This window comes from Sinocyclocheilus rhinocerous, unplaced genomic scaffold, assembly GCF_001515625.1.
Source record: "Sinocyclocheilus rhinocerous isolate Xijiao unplaced genomic scaffold, SAMN03320098_v1.1 scaffold576, whole genome shotgun sequence".
Classification (NCBI taxonomy): domain Eukaryota; kingdom Metazoa; phylum Chordata; class Actinopteri; order Cypriniformes; family Cyprinidae; genus Sinocyclocheilus; species Sinocyclocheilus rhinocerous.
Window position 1 is genome coordinate 2,160,706 of NW_015662167.1, and position 22,035 is coordinate 2,182,740.

General features: G+C 40.0%; 1 protein-coding gene across 1 annotated transcript in view; it reads right to left on the reverse strand.

The window, feature by feature from the left end:
• Positions 1-22,035, reverse strand: part of LOC107727748 (forkhead box protein J3-like) — a 126,341-nt gene that overhangs the window by 41,137 nt on the left and 63,169 nt on the right. Inside the window, exon 2 of the mRNA XM_016537707.1 lies at positions 14,847-15,276. Coding sequence (XP_016393193.1) covers positions 14,847-15,167 — 321 coding nt within the window. The 5' untranslated portion in view covers positions 15,168-15,276. The remainder of the gene's footprint in view (positions 1-14,846; positions 15,277-22,035) is intronic.

The following is a 22,035-nucleotide window of genomic DNA, read 5'->3' on the forward strand; positions in this document are numbered from 1 at the left end:
TTGTAATAATTTTAATCCCTGTTTCGGAACAAAGCAATCGATCTACAGGTGTGAAAGCATCCTAAGTTTGCAAGGTTTGTGAAATTAAATGTTCATTAGTCATTCAAAGATTTGTTTAAATGATATAAATGCATATTTGCTGAATGCTGACGGCAAACAAGGAAGTATTATAATGTTTGCCTTTCTATTACTAATAATATAAAAGCAATCGTTATAATACTTTTTGTATACATTTTAATTCCTTTGTTTAACCTTTCTATCTGATTATTAGACAGATTTCTGTCCGTATTTAGACAGAACTGTTAATGACAACGGCGAACAACAGGGAGAATGTGAGCACTGTGTGCTCAGGCGCTATAATATAAAATAAAAGTCAGGCGCGCAGTCAAAATAAAAGTCCCGCCTCGAACGCATCGGCCAAACAGGAAAACTTATCGGCTGATTGCGATATTTAAAAAATGCCAAATATCGGCTGATATATCTGCCTTGGCGATATATCGGTCGACCACTAGTAACAATGTAACCGATAAATCTTCATTTGAAGTGTCAAATTACTTTCAAAGGTGATATACTCTATTTTAATCGCTACCATACACATCATACACACAGTTTATATCTGAACTATAAACTTTTATCCCTGTACTTCTGTGATTTGAATGTTTGTAACACAGAAATAATGATACTGTGTGGCTGAAAAGACTGTGAAGCCGTTTCATTCATGACAGATGACAGCTGCTCTCTTTAGGTCAATGGCAGCGCGAACGCAGATTTAAATGTTCAAATCACACTGGTGTGATCGTACGCTGCACGGACGAACCAAGTGATCACAACATTGATAGCACACGTCAAAGGTTGAGGAATGAAACAGACGGATCATTGTAATTTAGGAATAGAATCATGTTGGTGTTTGAATCGTGATCGCGATCTTTAACGATCTATTAAATTAAAGTGCTTTGTCATGTTGGTGGTGACACCTCTCTTGCAACATATTTAGCTATCACAGATATTATACTTAGCTTTTTTGGCTTCTGATCACAAATGTAGCCAAACTTTGAAGCGCTTAGATTAGCAAGCAAGGTTCTGACAGGGATCTGTCCTCACAGATGAAGAAAAAAAAAAAGCGCATAGGAATCGATAGGCGGAATCGAAATTTAATTTGACAGCAAGTATCCGATTCCTGACCTTAAGTATCCGATTCTGGAATCGGAATCGATTTTCGATTCCAAACCCTAGGTCTGAGTTACAATAACACTTTTGTACCGACCTGGACCCATTATGTAATGCAATGGCTTGCTACCAACTACTAATTTTACAGAAGCACAGATATCGAATATGTTCCCTTGCTCTAAATTGACCCAAAAGTTGAATAAATACTCCCAAAACAAGTGCAGAGTGAGAATGCCAGCAAGGTTTTTGTTGTGAGATTTTAAAAATCCAATTTATACAATGTACACTACAATTCAAACGTTTGGAATCAGTACTTTATTTAGAAGGAATTTTTATTAAGCAATGATGCAATAAATGAATCCAAAATGACAGTAAAGAGGTTTGACGGACTTCAAATAAACGCTATTTTTTGTATCTCATATGTTTTCAACATTGATAATGAATGTTTTTTCTGAGCACCAAATGAGCAAATTTGGATGATTTCTGATATAGTCACCCTAAATTTTTGGACAATATTGTAAATAATCAGCTAACTTCCTCTATGAAATTCCCTGCTGACAAAAATAAATTACACACATGCATTCTCATTTCCCAACATGAATAATGTTCTTTGCTTCAGGTTCTGATGCAAGTGATCTGGACATAATGTACATCTTTCTATAACACATAACTCTAGAACAAGAGGTAAGAAATGTCTCACAAAATAATTTTACACCACAATATAAACATTTCTAAATAGGCAAGTAATCCAGTAACGCCAAACTGGTGGTGGTACATAACACAAAAGCCATGTGTATTAGTCCAGTAAAAATCAGGAATATCTCACCGAGGCAGACAGAGAACTTAGCACTTATGTGTGGCATAGCTGCGTTGAGTTTTAAAGAGAGAGCTCTTTGCTCCGCTCTGCTCGGAGGAGCCGCAGAAGGTTATGAAAGATTGCAAAGCAAAGAGACGTCTCCCAGTTTATCCTCCCTGAAAGCCTTCGTGTGCTCTCAGTTCCAGATGAGCGATCTGATGAGAGCCATTTGTCAGGCCCTCCTCTTAATTATCAGCCGGCTCAGAGCGGCATCCTGCAACAGCCACTGACAATGGCACTTTGGGCCTTATTCAGCACTGCCTCAAAACTGCTGTCAGACAGAGACACAGGGAAAAATAAAAAAAGAAAGAAACAGTGTTTGTCTAAGAGTGGAGTGAAAGCTACTCAGCATTCTGAGTTCAAAACACTTGTGCATTACTTCTTGTCTATTATATAAGCGGAAGGTACAGCTGTCGCCTTTCTGTGCCACACGGATTGGTGGGAAGAAGAAAATAATGTAAATGTTATAATTTAGGTCCATGCCAACAGATAAAACACAGGGTTAAGGAGCTGAGTGGGAGAAGTCCCTTTATAAGCAGGGCTATGAGGAAGAAAATGAGAAGACAGTTGTGCAGAGAGCAGATGATATTAATGCTGGGGGGGGATTGGTTTGTGGTTAGCTTCAAACAGCGTTTAAAAGCTGCAAGTGGTTAGTGAGCAGTCCGTCCAAACAGGAGTAAATTTGTGGTATTTTAAGGGTTGTTTACTACCTTTTTTAAATAAAGAGACACTGTATTATTTTATATATAGCCTAGTAAGTAAACAATATATTCCTCTCTCCATAATGACTTATGTAATTTAAAATATCTCCTGAAGGTCTGTCATACACTTGTTACAGTTTACAATATGCAAAGAACTATCAAAAATCAGCTCTTTCTACAAACACAACACTGCACGAAAACCACATTCAAAATTGTTAAAACGTTAAAACAAACAGACACGCATAAATCATGTGAGTGAAATCGGGGTAATGGGTGAAAATCTAGATGTGACAAAAGGTTTTTGGTTAAATATTTTACGAATCTCCCCTGATGGAAGAACAATAAGGCATTTAAATGACCTTACATGTAGTACTTACAATAGAAATAATACATTCAGAAAGACTTTACTTTCATTTCATTACAAAAACCACTAAATTAACTAGTTCCAGTCAAGACATCATTAAACAAATTCTTTAAATTCCAATGTCAACAGACTAATTTAGGTTTGGGTCCATGTTGTGATGTTATATTTGGAGAATCAGCAACTGTTTATGTATGTGGACTATGAGGATTTATATCCAGCTGGCTGTAGGAACCGCCGGGAAATTCATAATAGAACATTATCATAATACTAGTGTCAAGATGCAAGAGTTTCTTAGGCTCCGACAGACAAAGAATTGCAATCTGATTTTTTAATATATTTTGGTATAACCCAAGATACTGTTTTTAAAAGTCATATGTTTTAAGTATGTAAACTATTGTTTTTTGCTGAAATACATTAAAAATTCAAAATGCACTCTACATGAGTGATAGACATGGCACAAAGCTTGTAAGATTTTTGATTGTTTTCGAAAGGAGTCTCTTATACTCATCAAGGTTGCATTTATTTTACCAAAAATAAACAGTAATTTTGTAAAATTATTAAAATGTAAAATAACTTTTGTTTTCAATTTTGATATATATATATTAAAATGTAATTTATTCCTGTGATGGCAAAGCTGAATTTTCACCATCATTACTCCAGTTTTCAGTGTCACATGATCATTCAGAAATGATTCTAATATGCTGATTTGGTGTTCAAGTACCATTTCTTATTATCAATGTGGAAAACAGTTGTGCTGCTTAATAATCTGTAAAAACCGTTATATATATATTTCTCAGAATATTTTGATAAATAGACAGTTTAAAAGAACAGCATTTGAAATACTAACCTTTTGTACCATTATAACAATCTTGTATTAGGCCTACATTATGAAAATCATTATAAATGAATGTCACTATTGATAATTTTAATGCATTCCTGTTGAAAAAAATCCTAACCCTTACTGACCCCAAACTTTTAAACTGTAGAGTACCTCTGATGTTAAAAGAGAGGAAAACCATATTAATTAATTAATTAATACTTAAATGAAGATTTCATATGCCAATTTCATATTGTGACAAATGTATTGCAATATCACATAGTATCTTTTTTTTTATTTTTTATCTCCACTTCTAGTATGCTCCAAATATAAAAAAAAAAAACTCAAATATTCACTGGTGGTTTAGATTTAACAGCTAACAAAATGGGAACAGGACTGAATATGTGAGGGTCACCATCAAACCCTGAGTTTGGAACTGTTACTGCGCACAAGTGGCGGATGAAGCACCGAGAGAAGAGCGTCCTCAGCACCACTAGCAAACACAGCACTCATCCATCGCAGCTGGGAGAGCCGCCATTAATATTACAGGTGCTTAAAGCTCCATCCAGTCAATAACCACTATTACAGCCAATGGAGCTAATGAGGGGAGCAGAGGTGACCATCCAGTTCCCATATGCACAATGCAGCCCGATCTCTCAACACTACTGTAAGACAGGGGCTGTTATGTGAACACTTCATTGTGCTAGTGGCCTACAATCAGCACGAGCAGATCAACGGAACACAACTGTTCAAGTCAATGTCGACAATTAGGCTCTTTGAAAACATAATCGATCTGCTAGAGGCTCCAACATTGGTGCAATGGCACTGCTCGCTTCCAAGAAAGGGCTAAAAAAGCACTTCGGAGAGGTGGTTTTGGCAAACCAAGGGAAACTCAGCATTCATCTACGACTGCGGAGTGACACAAGAATCCCTCACACAACAGAGGCAGTCAATCAATCAACAGAAACGCACAGCAGAAGCGGCGAAGAGGGTGCCGAGGGTGGACAGGGACCCGTCTTTTACACCTTTATCCATCTGAAGCTCGTACACCGGCTTTCCCTTCAGGCAACGCTCTCCTTTAAACTGCAGTTGAGAAGAGAGAATAGCAGATTCTTTGTGCTTTAACATAGAAGGGAGGGGAAAAAATACCCAAGTTTCCCCAATTGTATTCAACTTAACACAGATCCAAAAGTCACAACCCTCCTATACAGTCCATTAGCAAAGTTAATGTAAAACTGTCAAGCACAACGACCCATAAATAATACATTGCTGAGGTGAGGAGAGGCCGGGCACCCTTCTGCTCACTGCCGTCCCTCTAGTCAGACACTCCAGCCCTCTACAAGGCCACATTAATTGTCTAATTCAGAGGCAATTAGTTGGCAGTGAGAGGTTGTGGCCTTGCAGCCAGCTGGCCCTGATAAGGAGGACAGAGGCTAGAGGGGCGGCAACCAGCAGTAGTAGCTCTGCCCGTCTCTCTCTCTGCCTGCTGACCAGACTCTCCACTGCTACAGGCGGCCCACGTCACCTTGAAATGAAAGGCGACTGCCTACACAGCCTGGTTGTATAGCTCATCAAGACTTTTCAGGCCCATAAAAGTATTTGAACACTTAAAACATGCTTATAAAGGATCGTATATTATTGCCATTAGATAAAAAATATCAAACCAAGTGGCCAGTGGCATCTGCAAATAAAGAATGATGTGTTGCTATATATTTTATTACTAGTCTCTCTCTCTCTCTCTATATATATATATACATTACAGAGATGTCTGTAGTGTTTTTTGATAACCAGAAATTGTTTAAATGTTGATTCTGAACAACACATCTACTCTTTCAGAATTTAAAACGGGTCTCTTTTTGAAATGTTTTACTAACATGTGCTCGTATTATTTTTAAGTGCCACTTCGTTTGACGTTTTGCAATCTGTAATACAATTACAGTTCTTCAATATGGTGGTGGCCAAACATTTTTGGGGCTACTGTACATGCATTTTTCCAAAGTTTTCTTCAATAAATTAGAATGGAAAAAGTGTATTGAGAGTGCTGACACTGATGAATAGGCAATTGTCAGTGAGGAATTAATGTGTCATATCCATGGCTGCTATGACCTGCGATTAACCAGAGTGATGCAAAGATGCTGGAGTTTGGCCTGTCAATGGCTGTGGGATGGGAAGACAGCGTTGATTCCTGGCATCTCATCCATCATTGGTTGTGCTCTACTGCTAGGAGGCACTGTCATTCACAAAGAGTGAATTCTGTAAGGACACAGCGCCTGTGGATACATAAATACTGTTGCGACAAACTAATGATGATACCAGGCATGTGAAGTGCATTTTCTAATCTCGAGATGATTACAGAAATTGGGTTTCTGGCAAAAATTAAATAAATAATCCAAAAGACACATATTGCTTTGAAGCAGAGATCTTGTAATTTCTGCTATTTCCTAGCGGGAATTTAAGTCAAAGGCGGGGGAAAAAAACAGGCACAGGATCAAAAAAGCCCGGTCTAACTCATTAGACCTCAAAGTCCTGGCCTTCCCAGCTACCAGCACAGACAAACCAAAGTCACCCAAAACCCAGATAGTAAAAGCATGGAGCTCAATGACATTTTCGATGTGGGAGCTCTATGTGAAGTCCCTGGGCAGTGTGCCATATCCTCAGTGACACCACACACATGGTGCCACTCTGTCTGCAGCTCCTGCCTGCTAAAACCATGTCAGATGGGCATAAAATGAGATGAAATATTTTTGCCATGGCACATTTCCTTTTGTAAAAAACCAGCATTGTACTGGTAATGCCTTGGCAGGCCTGCTTAATCTTTAAATTCGAGTCTTCAAAAAAAGAATTGACAAGAAGGGTCAGGTTTGCTAAAGAGTAAACAAAGTAAATGGGCAGCTTATGGATAATTACTTCAAATCGCAAGTACTATTGTGTATGGCTGTGCAGCATTTGCCTTCGTTCTGGAAGAGGTGCTCCTCACGCAAATGTCTAGATCAGTTAAATCCGCTGTTACACTGGGACTTCATGCTCAACCATTTAGATTGACATAGACATTTTTTCTCCTCATTCACAAATAAATGAGCAGATAAATACAGAATGTCCATAATAGAGGAAACACTTAAAAGGATCTAACATATATTATCTATATATATATAATAGGGATGGGAAGATTCACCGATTCGCTCGGTGCATCGGCATAAAAAGTTAAAGATGCGATGGTGAATATGACACATCACAACACCACGGAGACCTGAGGAAAAGCAGGGATTAAAGTCCAAAACCTGACCTGAAATAACCTAGCGAATCAATCGGCGCGGTTTCATAAACGACAAATTAAGTTCACACAATATCACTAATTTGTGCACGTTTATTTTTAAGCAACTCTTTGTCGATCATGGATCAAATCGATCCACCATGGCTAACAGCGAATATATTTGTGCTGTTTAATGCATTTGAGATGTTGTGTTTTCCTCAGTGCATAACTGACATGTCACAGGTATATTCTTCATCTGTAAATGTCAGAAAGTCACGCAAATATATCTATTCTGCTGTCAGGAGTGGGCGAGGCTTACGCGAATGAACGAGCACTGCTACGCGCATGCGCGCTAAACAGACGGAGGGCGATTGAATAATAGCCCAGTAATTAAAAATTAAGAGTAAAATATACATTTTGCTAAAATATTTGTTGTTGGACATTAAATGTGTCTTTTGTAGAGTTTTAAACCTACATATAAGTGTATTTTTATGATAGCAGTAACTGTAAAGGGACTATTGTAATGGGTAAATCAAATGTAAGCTAGTACAGTCCTAATTACTAAGCTCAAATTAGTTAATGTGTGTTTCTTATACCAGTTAAATATAGTCATTTTCTTTATTAATTATTTTAGTTTTTAATTCAGTGATTTTAACTTTTAATCTAGTTATTTTAATGCTTTAAAGAGCAATTTTAGATTGTAATGTTCCAGCTATCTGTTCTGCAAACTATAAAAGGTACAGCTGTCATGAAACCAGAGAGAAAGGCTGCATGGCTAGTAACTGTAAAAATAAATAAATAAATAAAATTAAAAAAAAGGTCAAATAATAGTATGTGAGAGAGTCAGTGGTAATATCATTACTTTCCTATTGGTCAGTGTTAGAGGAACTTGGCTTAGCCTGACAGTTAGCCTGCTTTAGACCAGGTTAGTTTCCCAGCATAAGTTGCCACAGTGCCAAGCTTGATCTAGGCCTATGTTAAATTTTCTTTATGGAACCAAATCATTTGACAATAAGTCAGACTAACTGAAATAAGCCTGGCTTATTTGGTAAACTTGTTTTATGAAACAGGCCTCGAGGCATTAGAAGTGATCATATTTTTTTCCAATGCATCATATTACATCGAATCGCATTGTGTTGAATCGAATCGAATCGAAATCGGATCGCACTGCATCGTAATAGGGGTTAATTGTATCGCATCGCATTGGTAGCTGCTTCATATGTATCTTTAGTGTATCGTATCGTTGGCTATGCATCGAGTGTATCGTATCTGCCTCAGTCATGGAGATGCACATCCCTAATATATAATATATATTAATTTATATTATATTGTGTGTTGATCATATTTAAATGTTTTTTAGAAGTTGTACAAAATTTATTTTTATACAGAAATGAAAAACATGCTCATCTTAGAAGAGGTCTATGCAATAAAATATAATTTCAGCATTTCCAGAAAATAACATCAGATCTATATAAACTCCAGATTACTTCAATTATAGACACAATATATTATTTCAAAACAATGACATGGAGTCCCAAAAGAGAGAAGAGGAGAATCACAAACAATTAATTAAAAATCATAGATGAAGAAAACCTTTTCAAAGTGAACTGCACAACCGTTTATGAAAATTACAATTTCATTTTTTTCTTCTTTGTTTAATGCCAGCGGCAGCGACAGACAGTCCAACTCCAGCTTAAGCAGATTTCAGAGAGTAGATTCGGAGTTAAAGGCGGATTCCAAGGACCAGACTCTATTTATAGCATGCGCAAATTCATCATGGCTCAGCGCCTCTCTCTTGGGGCCAAATCACAGCAGTGATGAAAGGCCATGTTCAGGTCATCCCAGCCTCAATTAATAAAGAGCCGGGCATCCTCGCCAGAATAAGGGAAGCTGCTGACTTGTTTAAAGGCTGGCATGATAACCGTGCTGAAGTTTTTTTTTTTTTTTTTTTTTTTTTCATTTAAAAGCAAAACCAAGTATCTTAAGCTGAACAAGGCAATTAATTGCTGTGGGGGAAGAGCAAAAATGTATGTAGATAGAAACATAAAAACAGAAATTTAAGCAGTAAGGTATGAGAGGAAGGGCATCCCCTTCTTCAGTTGTGACAATATTCAAAATAAAGCATGCCCTCGAATGTCTAATACAAAACATCACAATGTTAAGCACACAGCTTATTGGACCAACATTTAGGTTTTTTGTTTTCTTTTTAGCACATTCAAAAACACATTCAGGTCAGTTTGGTTGAAGATTGTTTTTAACCCCAAAATGTCTGATGGAAAGGCAGCTGCTATTATACAAGCAGTAAGAAATGCTAAAGAGGCCGACATTTCACCCAGTTTACCCAGCATTAAATGTTCCATGTCAGGTATTGACTTTGTGTAACAGGCCTCATTATAACCGTAGATGGGGTTGAATCAATCAATGAAGGACAAATGATTGATGTTTAGTGGGGGAAGTATACACCTACATGCACAGTAGGGATCATGGGTTTCTTGTTGTCTGTAAGTTTACCCACAAGATATATCTTACAAGATATGTTTACTTTTATTCAGCAAGGATGTATTAAATTAACCAAAAATGACAAAAATTTCTATTTCACAAATGCTTTTATAAATGATTCATGAAATTATTCATGAAATCCTGAAAATTGGTTTTCACAAATATATTAAGCAGCACAACTGTTTTCAACACTGATTATGATAAGAAAAGCTTCATGAGCACCAAATCAGATTTCTGAAGGATCATGTGACACTGAAGACTGGAGTAACAGATACTGAAAATTAAGCTTTGCAATCGCAGGAGTAAATTAAATACTAAAATATATTTTAAATTGCACAACTTATTTCTGACGCCAAACAGTAATGTACACAGACTAACAATCTCTCCCTAGAGTACCAAACTAGTTGGTTGACGTATCTGCTCAAAAGTAGTACTTCCCTTAATTAAAAACAAAAACAAAGAGTAGATCAAGACCGGTTACATTGCTACAGCAGTACTGGTTAACGTGATTCAAGATGTCAGTTTCTTCCAAAAGCACTTCCAAAGTCAACTCCATGCTTTGCGAGGTGTAGCGAGTGCCCTCTCTGCCAGCTCCACCTGGTGAGCCGCTACGCTTTCTGCCCACCTACTCTGTGTTGAGCGGCGGGGTACGAGTGGGATGGGGCAAGGTGAGGCTGGTGGGCGGGTGGTCAGGCGGGAGCTTCCTGACACGGGAGCCAGCCACACAGCAGGATCAAACTGGCTACGGCATGAATCACCACCATTCCCACCACCGACACAGCCACTTCTGCTGCTGCCACAATTAAAAACACAGAGAGGCTGCAAACTAAATATATGCAACAACACAGACCTAATAACTGCACACTAGATTTTCAAATCTGATGTACTGTAAGGTATATATATTTTTAGAAAAAGTTGGCAGAAAAAGCATACAAACAACTTTTATCTTAGCATTTTAATAATTTAATATCAGGAGGACGTTTAAAAATGAAATGCCCGACCGCGTAATGATCCTGTCTGGAGGATTAAACTGAAAATCAGAGTGCACTGAAGCAATTTTACATCTTAATATTCCAAACCCCGCACACCAAGCCTGAGTCGAGAGATATGATGAGTGCAATACCTGTGCTTCTACATTTAAATAAAAGCAAGGGGAGCTGGGATTTGGCCGTTGAGTTACTTAAGAGATAATGTTCCCGGCTCGCAAGTAAATAACGCCCTGGGGGGGGTGAAGCAGTCCCCCAAATCACTTATTAGAAAAAAAAAAAAATGGTCAATCGCCCCTGGCTTCCATTATTATGTTGGGCTGCCCAGCAGCGGGTGCAACCTTTGATCTGTTTAGGTTGGTGAGCATTTGCATTTCATAATGAGATCAAAGAAGGTCCGGACACTCCACAAGTGCCAACAGCGTTTTTAAACAGGGCAAGACTCAAACTCGCCAAACGCATTTATCCATTAGAGCAGGCCGAAACAGCTTTGGAGCATCAGTGGCTACGGCGTTTGTGAGGAATTAAGCATTTGCACACTTTTTCGCCTGCATGCAGGTGTGGAAACGCGAGAATATCATGCCGGTAGCGATGGAAGAGATTCAAGAACAAACATTTCAAGCATATTTAAACTGGTTAAGATGCGAGAACTGCTTGGGATTTTCGGCGGCACTTCAGACGAGTCTCCTGCACAATGAGATTCAGACTTTGGGTTCGAAAGTGGGTAGAGCGATGACCTGAAAAGTCACCCGGCGTTCCCGAAGCACTGCTGGTAAATCATTAGGGAGCAATTAGGCGAGAAAGTGCCAGAACCGCATTGTGAATTCTGAGGAGCAGCAGCCGTGGCAAAGCCATCATAAGCAGGCTGTGTTGTCACATCTCCTAGCGCCGCACGTTTTCTGAGTGCCTGATCAGATTACGGCCTGCTCTGTGGCTGGATTACAAACCTGTTGTGTAAACAGAGATTGAAAATTCTCGGGAGGATAACAAGAGCTTTCGCGTGGCTTGGGTCCTCCATAATCTTCTAACATCCATACATTTAATGCTTTTAAAATGAGGTTTAGCCTGGTTGCACTCCGTTACAGCTTCTATATAAGTGCTCTAAATTCAAACGGGATGAGGATGCTGGAATGCTCGGATCAGGTGGGTTGCGATGGCTTTCGCTTCACCAGAAGCAGCTTTCAGTGTCAAATGCATAAACTCAGCAGTGCATTCAGTTGGCCGCACCGCAGCCGACTCGTCAATAAATGAGTACAAAACAGCATTTTCTCGCAACTGTCGCTTACTAATTGTTTGGAATTATAAATATGAGCGTAGTTCGCCTGTTAATATCAAGGCGCACGACACGCTGACGCTTTCTCTCACACGCGCAAAGAGAAGGAGCGAGCAAGAGTCTTACATAACATGCAGAATTGATGTGATGCATGTAAATGATATACTTTGTTGTATTTTCCTGTAAAAATAACAGAGTTCCTTTGGAATTCTTCAGCTTTTAAGAACTGCCGGGTTTTCCTGTAGTAGGCGGAACTAATGCGCAAACGACAATCTCATTGGCTGGTGCTCACCTATTATCGTCCCTGTTTTGATTTCAGCGAATCAGTTCGAGCAAACGCACACAACCTGATTAATATTCATGAAGCCAGTAGCTCATTAATCCCTAGTGCGTTTTTATATTGTTCTATATTTTAAAAGACAAACAATCTGTTCAATTTCACATCACGGTGAGTTATTTTATATAGAAAAATGTTAAAAAACGCTAGTAAAAAAAAAAAAAAAACAGCAGTTAGTAAAATTTTGCATTTCACTAGCCACTGTGGCTTGTGGGCAAAAAAAGTTAATTTCTAACCCTGGTGACAACTCAACTCTAGAGTAACCGGTTTCATAATATTGCAGACAGAATGTGCTAAAATTCATCTCAAGCTGCATATCTGTCTCCCCTAATACAGCGTTAATATTTTTTGACCTTGATGAATTATCTATTCTTATTGACAGCACTTATTGATATTTCTTAAAAGCGTTGGCTAATGGAGTTCTATTGAGATGACTAAATGAGTTGCCACCGCCTGGATTAGCCTAGTCTCATCTCTCCAGCACAGCTAGAATTATCATAGAGAACAGACGTGTCCGTGCACTGGGTCGTAAATTCCTGCTGCCGACATCTCAGGGGGGATGTGGAGAGATGGAGGGCGATGACTGCACACAGACCTACATTCACCCCAGCCACGCTCGGTATATGTGCAAACGCGCAAATATAGCAGCGCGCACTTCAGAGACAAAGGATCTCTCTAAAATAATAGTCAACGGCGGTCAGAGTGAGATTCGAGCTCTCCGGTCTATTAAAAGAAACACTCGTATTGCTGTTATACAATTCTTAACACCAGCTCTGTTTTCCCATCAGTACACGCTCTTCCTCCTGTGAGATGTGTTTGTGCTGCGATATCCTGAAAGCCATTTTCCACATCACATAGTAGGATCGCACAGCGCCTCGGTCTGTCTCACACTATGCATCTAAACACAAGCACTTTCACAAAGAGTGACCAGTGTGCCTTTGATTTCAGCTATATCTTCAAACTTATATTTACGTAAATAAAAATAAGCAAAGGAACTGTGTCCAATTATCTAACTATTCAAATACTCTGTTTAAACGAATGCTAACACACTACAGAATGCATATTTGGCCCTTTGTAAACTGTCATACTGCTAGATCCTCAATATAATAGCTATAACAATACATGATATAGAGATGGAATGTGGCAATTAGTGGCCATCATTGAGAACAGCGGTGGGACGCCTCTTTCCATGAGGCTTTTGAAAAAAGGCTACATTCCAGCAAAATGGAAAGCCGTCTCTCGCTAAACGTGTCAGGGCAGCAACCTTGTACAGCGATTTCAGTGAATTTAGTGAAAAACGCAGAAATCCATTTGTTATGTCTGTCCACCGTGTAAAATGTTTGCAGAGGGGGGAGGGGAAAGGAAAAGAGAAAGGCTGATGTCACAAAAGGCTTTACAGGTGCTAGCAAGCAATTTAACTTACAGCCATCTTCCTAGGTACCACGGACGGAGTGTGAGCACGTTTCTAGCAAGAGAATAAAAAGGTTCGTTTTAAATGAGTAAAAGCACCACGTTGACCCTCAAACTCACCTCAGAAATCTGCAAATACAAATCTTTTCAGTGGAAATAGCGTTATGCTTCTGGAGGGAAGAAAACTTAAGGAAATAGGATTGATAAATATGCAATTGAAACTCTCCTGCTCTGTAATCCACAGACAACAATGGGGTGGAAGTGTATGGAGCCACATGTTTGATTTGTTATTTTGATTATAGTTATCAAGTAAAACCTGCATCTGTAAACATATTTTAAGGTGATTTTTAAAATGACAAAATCATGTGTTGCTCTCATATCTACAGTGACATAAATATCCGAGCAAAAGAGGGTGGTGTTTGTGAAAATATGCTCACCAACAGATAGACGCATAGACGCACACACACACACGCATGCACGGTGACACGTCTCGCACGGATATGAACCACGTACATCTTGTCTGCCTGCAATAAAGCTGTGCTACCGATTCTATTGCCAATAAATGTCAACTGATTGGAAAGCTCATTCTAATATCAATTTCCATCTCCGCTCTTTAAAAGGCAATCAGCACGGCTTCATCTCTGTATATCATATGCTCCTTGAGATGGTGACACAGCAATGGCTCTCTCCAACATAATGGACTTCTATCAAGGCATCTGGCATGAATAATACAAGCCATGAAAGGCACTTTTTTCCCTCTTCTATGGCTTGTGTGGCTGGATCTGGCTGGGTGAATATCAACACACTTCCTTCTCACACGTGTCTCCAAAAAGAGCCTTTATTTTCTTGTGTCTAGAGAGACAAGATACGGTGTCAAATATTAATGGTCATAAACAGATCTGAATGGCGCTTTGCAAAATAGCAGCGTGGCTGTTGCTTTTATATTTTCGAAGCGCTCCTTGGTGAGGAAATGAAGAAAAAAAAAAAGCCTTGACAGCATAAGAAATGAGAATAATTTCACACATTAACCTTGGCAGTCTCCTCTGACTAAATTCAGGGCTGATTCGGTACACTGATTGAATTTAAGTGAAGGGACGTCACTCGTGTGCATGCAAATGTCTCTGACGGGCAGAAAGCAAATAATGACAAATTAACTGGCGCTTACAGTCAGCGCCTCGCCCCTTACCTTCCACCCGCTGCCGGCTTCCCTGTAATAGGGGAAATTGTCACAGATCCACTGGTAGATCTCGCTCAGTGTCATTTTCTTCTTTGGCGAGCTGTTGATGGCAAACGTGATGAGGCTGGCGTAGCTGTACGGTGGTTTGCCGTCCTTGTGCTGCTGCACCTCCTCCTGGTCCAGTGTGGTGTTGGGGTCCAGCAGGGCGCTCTTCTTAGCCATGCCCGGCCCGTGAGCGTTCTGGGTGTCCGCTTTCTGAATGGCCGCCCGCATGGTCAGCTGTGGCAGCCAGTCCATGGAGGTCAAGCTGCTCTCCAGCTCCGACGTCATGGTGGCAGGTCGAGTGGCGGTGGCAAAGGAGAGGTGACGATTCAGTGCGGCGGCGACGCAGAGGTTCCCTCAGATCACTGTTTTTGTCGGCGTCACTCAAAAACTAAACCTGTAGAGAAGAGCGAGAGAGGGGATCATTATATTGCCCGACACTGTCAGGATATGAGTGATCGCTTCTGAAGCGCGCTGACACTTCAATAGTTAGAACCACTACAGCTGGAACCAATGTCATTTTAATTAGCACATTCAAACAGGCAGCATTTCTCTTTGGAGAGAAGCTCTAGAACAGACGGAGATCTGCAGACAAACCAAAAAAAAAACATTGAGCTGCACAGACCGGCCAAGCCGTCTGGCCCACCTCCTACCTCCGGCCTGCACCCTGCAGCTGACTCACACAACTGTAATCCGAGCTGCAAACTGAGTAAATGCTGCGGAATTGTTTTCACAACTGCCAGCCAAATGGGGGAACGGTTCACATGGATTTCCAGTTCTCCTGAGGGTAGCATAACCCTTTCTATTTCCCTCTACCCTCCCCCCCCCTCCATCTCTCTGCGTTGTAAACAGGCCTCGGAGTCGTCGTCTTGCAGCACGATCTCTCATTCCCATCTGCGGCTGCACCCTACACCCACAGACAACCTTGTGTGTTAGGCACGCTGCCCTCTCTGGCTCAAAATAGTAGCAAAAGCGTCCAGTCTCATAGGTACACGGTCGGGCGGCTTAATCCATCTACAGTTCCAGGGCTCTACACTTATTTTTCTTTTTAGGAGCGCTTGTGCTCCTAACTTAAAAAATTTAGGAGCACAGTAAAAAATTTAGGAGCACCCTAGATTCGTTTAAAACCGCCGTTCATTCATAAACGAAACACCACTGTGTTTGAATGGAGACGCGCAGCGGCTGAGCTGTGACTTTGTTTGAAACTATTTTCGACGACGAAATAGAGCAAAATCAGACAATAGTGGTTTTCATAGTCGCACGCAGTAGTTTTCAGTCGCACTGTAGAGCCCTGAGTTTGCACAGAACGTCTTATTGTGAAAATGACAACACGACTGGAAAAAAGGCACCAGGGGAGGGGATATCCCACATATTATTCAGACGAACCTCGGTTTAAAAATACCTCCCCGGTTCTCTCGGGAACCTCATTGAAATTCCTCTAGAATGGCGGAAAGCGAGCGCGAGCCTCTGAAATCTGATAAATGAGATGTCTGTGAGGCCAGTGCTATGACAGACTGTCTTTTTTTCATCATTCTGTCATTTCCATAAAGGTGAGTCATGACCCTCTAATTTAAAAGATTTTTTCCACACAAGGATGGGACCCTCTGATCCAGCTGAAGTGCAAACTTAAAATTCGAATTTAGCATCCTTGTCATTCACATGCAGGAAATTGGCACCTTTGGGCACTTGCTAATTAAAAGAAATCAAATCTATACGCAATGGACTCTTCAATTTCTCATGCATCCAATCTGATTTTCACATAGACTGTAGAAATAAACTGCATTGACAAACTGAAACTGCTGCATGTTGCAACAAACAGGCAACCAACCTGAAAGCAATGTCAGGCAGACAGCAGCCAAATAAATGTAAAAGTTAAGGCAACTATCCATATACAACCTGAACTTGCTTTTGGAAAAAACTCGCTTCCAAATTCATTAATGTAAATGTATGGTTAAGCCAATATCTGAAGTTTTCTAATTTTAAAAATCAGTCATGTTATCAACATTTATATTAAAAAAATCCTGTGGTGACATGTTAATGTCATCTCAAACTATTTTAAACAGGATTTTTCTTATTTTTCACAATGAATGCAACATTTATGACCTTAAATTAAACTACATGAGAACCATTTATTTCAAATGTTAAATTTTTTTTTTTAAACAATACACATTCAAAATACATTTTAACCCAAACACTTCACATTGATTCAGAAAAAAAGGCTCATGTATATGCTGGATAACAACAGTGCTTTCAATAAAGGAGAATTTGCAAGCTTTGCCCTCGTTGATTATGACCATATATGCATTTGAATGTAAAGACTACACAAGAAACACCAAAGCTGACTGTAGCAGATAAAACTGTGGGCAGCAGAGTCAGAATTGCTCAGAAAAACTTTGAAATATTGATCAAAATAAAAGAGTTGGATATCAAAAAAGTAGGGCTGTGCAAAAAATCGAATGCGATTTTCATGCGCATCTCGTCAGTAAAGCCGCTTCTGTGATTAGTAGTAAATCTCCAGCACGTGCTTTCAGATGAAGCGGCATTTACTACACTACACGCAGTTCACTGACAAGCTATGCAAAATCGCTTTCAAAATCGCAGGCGATTCATTGCCGATTATGAACGCGATTTTCCGTAGCTTGTCAGTGAACTACGGCTCTGTGTAGTAAATGCCGCTCCATCTGAAAGCACATGCTGGAGATTTACTACTAATCACAGAAGCGGCTTTACTGACGAAATGCGCATGAAAATCGCATTCGATTTTTTGCACAGCCCTACAAAAAAGCATCAGATATAAAAAGCTGCAATAAAATAACTGAAGCAAAGTTCAAAACTTTCACATCAAGTTTTAACTAAGTCATCTGATTTTTTTTGGAAGGTCAGAGTGACCAAAACAATGCTAAAATACTTCAGGTGAACTTATAAAACACTTATATAGAACAGTTCTTATAACAAAAAAAAAAGCTGATTAAATGTTAATTTGGACTTAGGATAAATATTTTAATATTTGTGAGGCTATTCATGCCACGTGCATAATGCACAATGTATTTTAAGGCTTTGACTAATAAAGTAATGCATTACAAAAATGCCAAATTATGCATGCAGAATGAGGCATTCTGTGCACTTAATATTCACATCACCATCCCACAAACCACAGAAGTATCCCTGCAAGAATTCTGAATGATGAAATCTGCAGATAAAGGTTCAAGTCTCAAGCATCACCTACTTGCTACAGGGCTGCTGCCATTTTGACTCCATGCACATCACCCAGGGATGCACTGCTCTCAGGAGCGCTGCTGTGGTAATTAGCGCACCTCTGCAGTGCCAGGCAGTAAAATGCAGCCTGCATCTCCCCTCATTAACAGTGGCACCTATACAGATGACTCTGTTACAGGCCTTTGCTGCAGATGAGCATGCATTAACTGGCACTGAAAAGGGATATGGCTGGTGGCCATTATGCACACATCCACAGAGTTAGGCAGTTCAGTCTACTGAAGTCAGTAGCCCCCTGGGAACTGATTACAACAAATGCATGTCACTGCTTTGAATTAAGAAAATAGTACTGATTACTACTACTTGAGCCAAAATGATTTACCATTTGATACTAGAGCTGCAGAATGTAATTGTTTTTACGATGCTGATGTGAACACTTCTGCATTGATGCATTAACACAAAAGAATCAATATTTTACAAAATGTAATTAAATAGGCCTATCATACATATTAATGTACTGTTTTATTGTAAATACCGTAGGCTACACTTCTTATATATGATTAAATAAAGTTGCATATGTGCTTAGGAAGCAAAGCACTTGTAGATAGACAGATAGACAGAATTATTTCAAAATATCTGTCTTGGTGAGCATTCAGGTAAATACAACTGGTTATGTCTTAATTGAACAGAAAAAAATTGGGGGGGAAATCTGATGTGTAATATTATATTAGACCTGTGCATTAACCTGCTGCTGTCTGGGTGATTTATGTTAATCAAACAACAAAAGAAAAGGGTAAACACTCTTGACTGATCTTGACTGAATATCTTTTGCAGCTTTAATTAATAATCAATTTATTTGCAAATAATTAATTAAAAACTATGAAGTGATTATTCTTACATTTGATTATATTTCTGTATTATTTATTCTACATGCATGCTTCTGCTAAATAGATTTAAAATGAGGGAAAAAAAGTAAAGCATTGTTAACATCATTTATAAACAAATCGCTACCCTCTGAATCGTAACCGAATCTAATCGTGAAGCAAGTGAAGATTCTCACCTATATTTGATACACATTTGCTATTTGACAAAAGGTTAAACGTTTAAGTGTTTTAGGTGCTTAAAAAGAAAAAAATGTTGCCTTTTTAAATGAAATAAAATAAGTACTAAAATACCTAAATTAAAGCAAATTCCTAGATAAAAGCAAAATTGAAATATTTTTAAAAAAATTATAAAAGCACATAAAAAGTATGCACTGAAAAGTGTTATTATTGAATGTCTTCTATAAAACAAATTATAAAATTACATACATTAATATATATGTATATGCATATGTGAGTTATATGCAAAAGGTAGATTTTACCAACAAGGCCATGTTGAAACAATGAGAGCGGTTTAGTAACAACTCACAAACTGTGCAAATGCTCTGAGTGTTAATATTCATTGTCTTATAGAGTGCATTAAGAAACGCTTGAGAATTCTCAAGGTAAAATATACAAAGGCAAATGCGATCCTACTGTAATTCAAAGACGACAATTACTGGGAGCAATCTCTTTCCAAAACTCAATATCATCCGATCACAGTGTTAAAAGAGAACGCGAGCAAACTCGTGTGTGTACATGGATGTGTGGATTAGTAAGCAGACTTGCGGTGGAGAAGGCCCCGTTGGGGGGATGGTAACTTGGCTTTGGCAGAGGGGAATCACTCTCTGTGAGCTCCTTCCACAGCGCCTGAAGACCTGGCACACCGCTTCACAACAAAAACAGTGATGTAACCTAGTAACAAGCCCTTGGCTTTTCTACTCCTAACCGAAACTCTGGCCATGTCTTCTACATCAACAACATTATTACGGCGTGTAGAAAGGCTTGTGTTGTCTTAGCGATCATGAAAGAGAAAACAGGGAGGGGTGGGAAACACGCTCACCTGCCCCAGAGTAAAAAGGAGATTCCTCATTTTTTCCAACGCCCTAGGCACTGCTCTGGAGTTATTTTTGAAAACAAGAATAACTAAAATAGCAACGGCTCATTGTTTCGCCTGAATGTCGAAGTGCTGTAATTGTTCGCTGCGGCCAGCCCGAAGACTCATCTTCATTAAATGGAAAAGTAGGTAACAGCAACAGCTTTTAAATGTCAGTCTTCCCTCTCCATTAAAGGCTTAATGGTTGCATTGAAACCACCCCCAGGGTGAGAGCATTAATAACCCAGTCGTTACTCGCATTTTTAGGATGTGTCAATTATCACTCCGCTGCGCACACTGCCAGCCGAGCGCATTGTTCAGCTTATTACAGCCTGCAGCAGATCAGGGCTTGTCACAGTGAGACCGCCGCTCATCCTGGCCTGTCGGATGCCAGTGCTGATCTCGGGCCTGCCAGAGAGACTCCTTTAAGGCAGCATGCACAGACCGGGAGATCCGAGGCGTCGGAGTAGCCCTGTTCCAGTAACGAGGTCTGGCAGATACACATTGGCCGGGGTGCTGTGTCCTCCGAGCGCCAGTCTCATTGCTTTACATGAGGGCAGATTCCCACCTCCCCGGCTCAGCCGTCTACAAGGGACGCATGCATGTACTCCATAATTAATCTGCCAGTCACAGCAAAGTGCCACTCTGGCTGGAGAGAAATGGAGAGCTGCACGCATACGAGCAGCTGATAATCATAAATGTAGCACCGTGTTAATGGTAGGTTAACGTGAAAGCCGCAGGATTTTAAAAAGCACAAAGGGCCAGGAATGCAGCTAAGACAAATGGACACTGAATTCCCGCCCAATGCGCTCATACAGAGAGAATGCATCAACCAAAAAAATTAAAATAAAAGTGTCATGTACTAAATTTGAAAAACACTGACAAATCAAATCCGTCAGTCATTTTTACAAAAAAGCGAATCCGTTTTAAATGACATATAAGACAATGTAGCATCATCTGGCTTCTCTTGCAAACACTGTGAGAAAACTGCACTTTTTAATGCCAAACACACTACTTTGCATACAAAGTAATGCCACAGTATATCATAGATTTTACTAACAGTGACAGAATAATGTAAGGTAACACATTAGTTTTCATGACATAATGAATACACAGAGAATCGCACTTGCCAGTAGCCATGATGTGAATCTTAGTGGAATTCGTGGTTTAAATAACAAACAAACAAACAAACAAAAAAACAACTACAATAACTATGTGTCACACCCCTGTGGACTGTCGATTGTGGTTTCTCCCTCTGTGTCCTTATTTGGTTGTTCCTGTCCTCATTATCAGTTAATCACCTTATTGTGCTCACCTGTCTGCCCCTCGTTATCTGCCCTATATTAGTTCCTGCCTCTTGTAGTCTAGTTTGTCGGTTATTGCCTATGTCAATGTCCATGTTCCTGTCTATGTTGCTGTCTACCCTGTCTGGATTTCCTGTTTCTTTATTAAATATCCTTTGATTCGTCATCTTCGTCGTCCTGCCTGTTCTTTAGAACACCCGTACCGTGACAGAATAACCGACCCCAAAACAGTTTAACATCAGTGTTCTCCCCTCCGTTTGTTTTCCGTTTTTTCCTCAGTGTTTTTCTTTCCGTTGTGTTTACCCCATGGATCCCTTCACGCGCCCCGAATTCCTCCTCCTCCTGCTGGAGCAGGAAGACAAGACTCTCGAGGACCATACCAGACAGTTCCTGTTGGTCGCTAACATCACCCGCTATCCGGACGACGTGCTCTGCACTTTCTATGAGGCAAGTCTGAACACCGAGTGCAGAACGCGATCGTCCGAAGATGATCATCGGGAGGAATTTGCTGCCTTTGTGGAGTGGACTCTGGCGAGAAATGGGTCGCCACTCACCATCGGCCCCGTGGAGGATCTCGCCACTCCGGACCCAGAGCCCAGCCCACCATCTCCCCGCGGTACGGAGCATCAGCCTGAGCCCACCGATGACGGAGAGCCATTTCCCGCCGCGATCCGCGAGCCAGA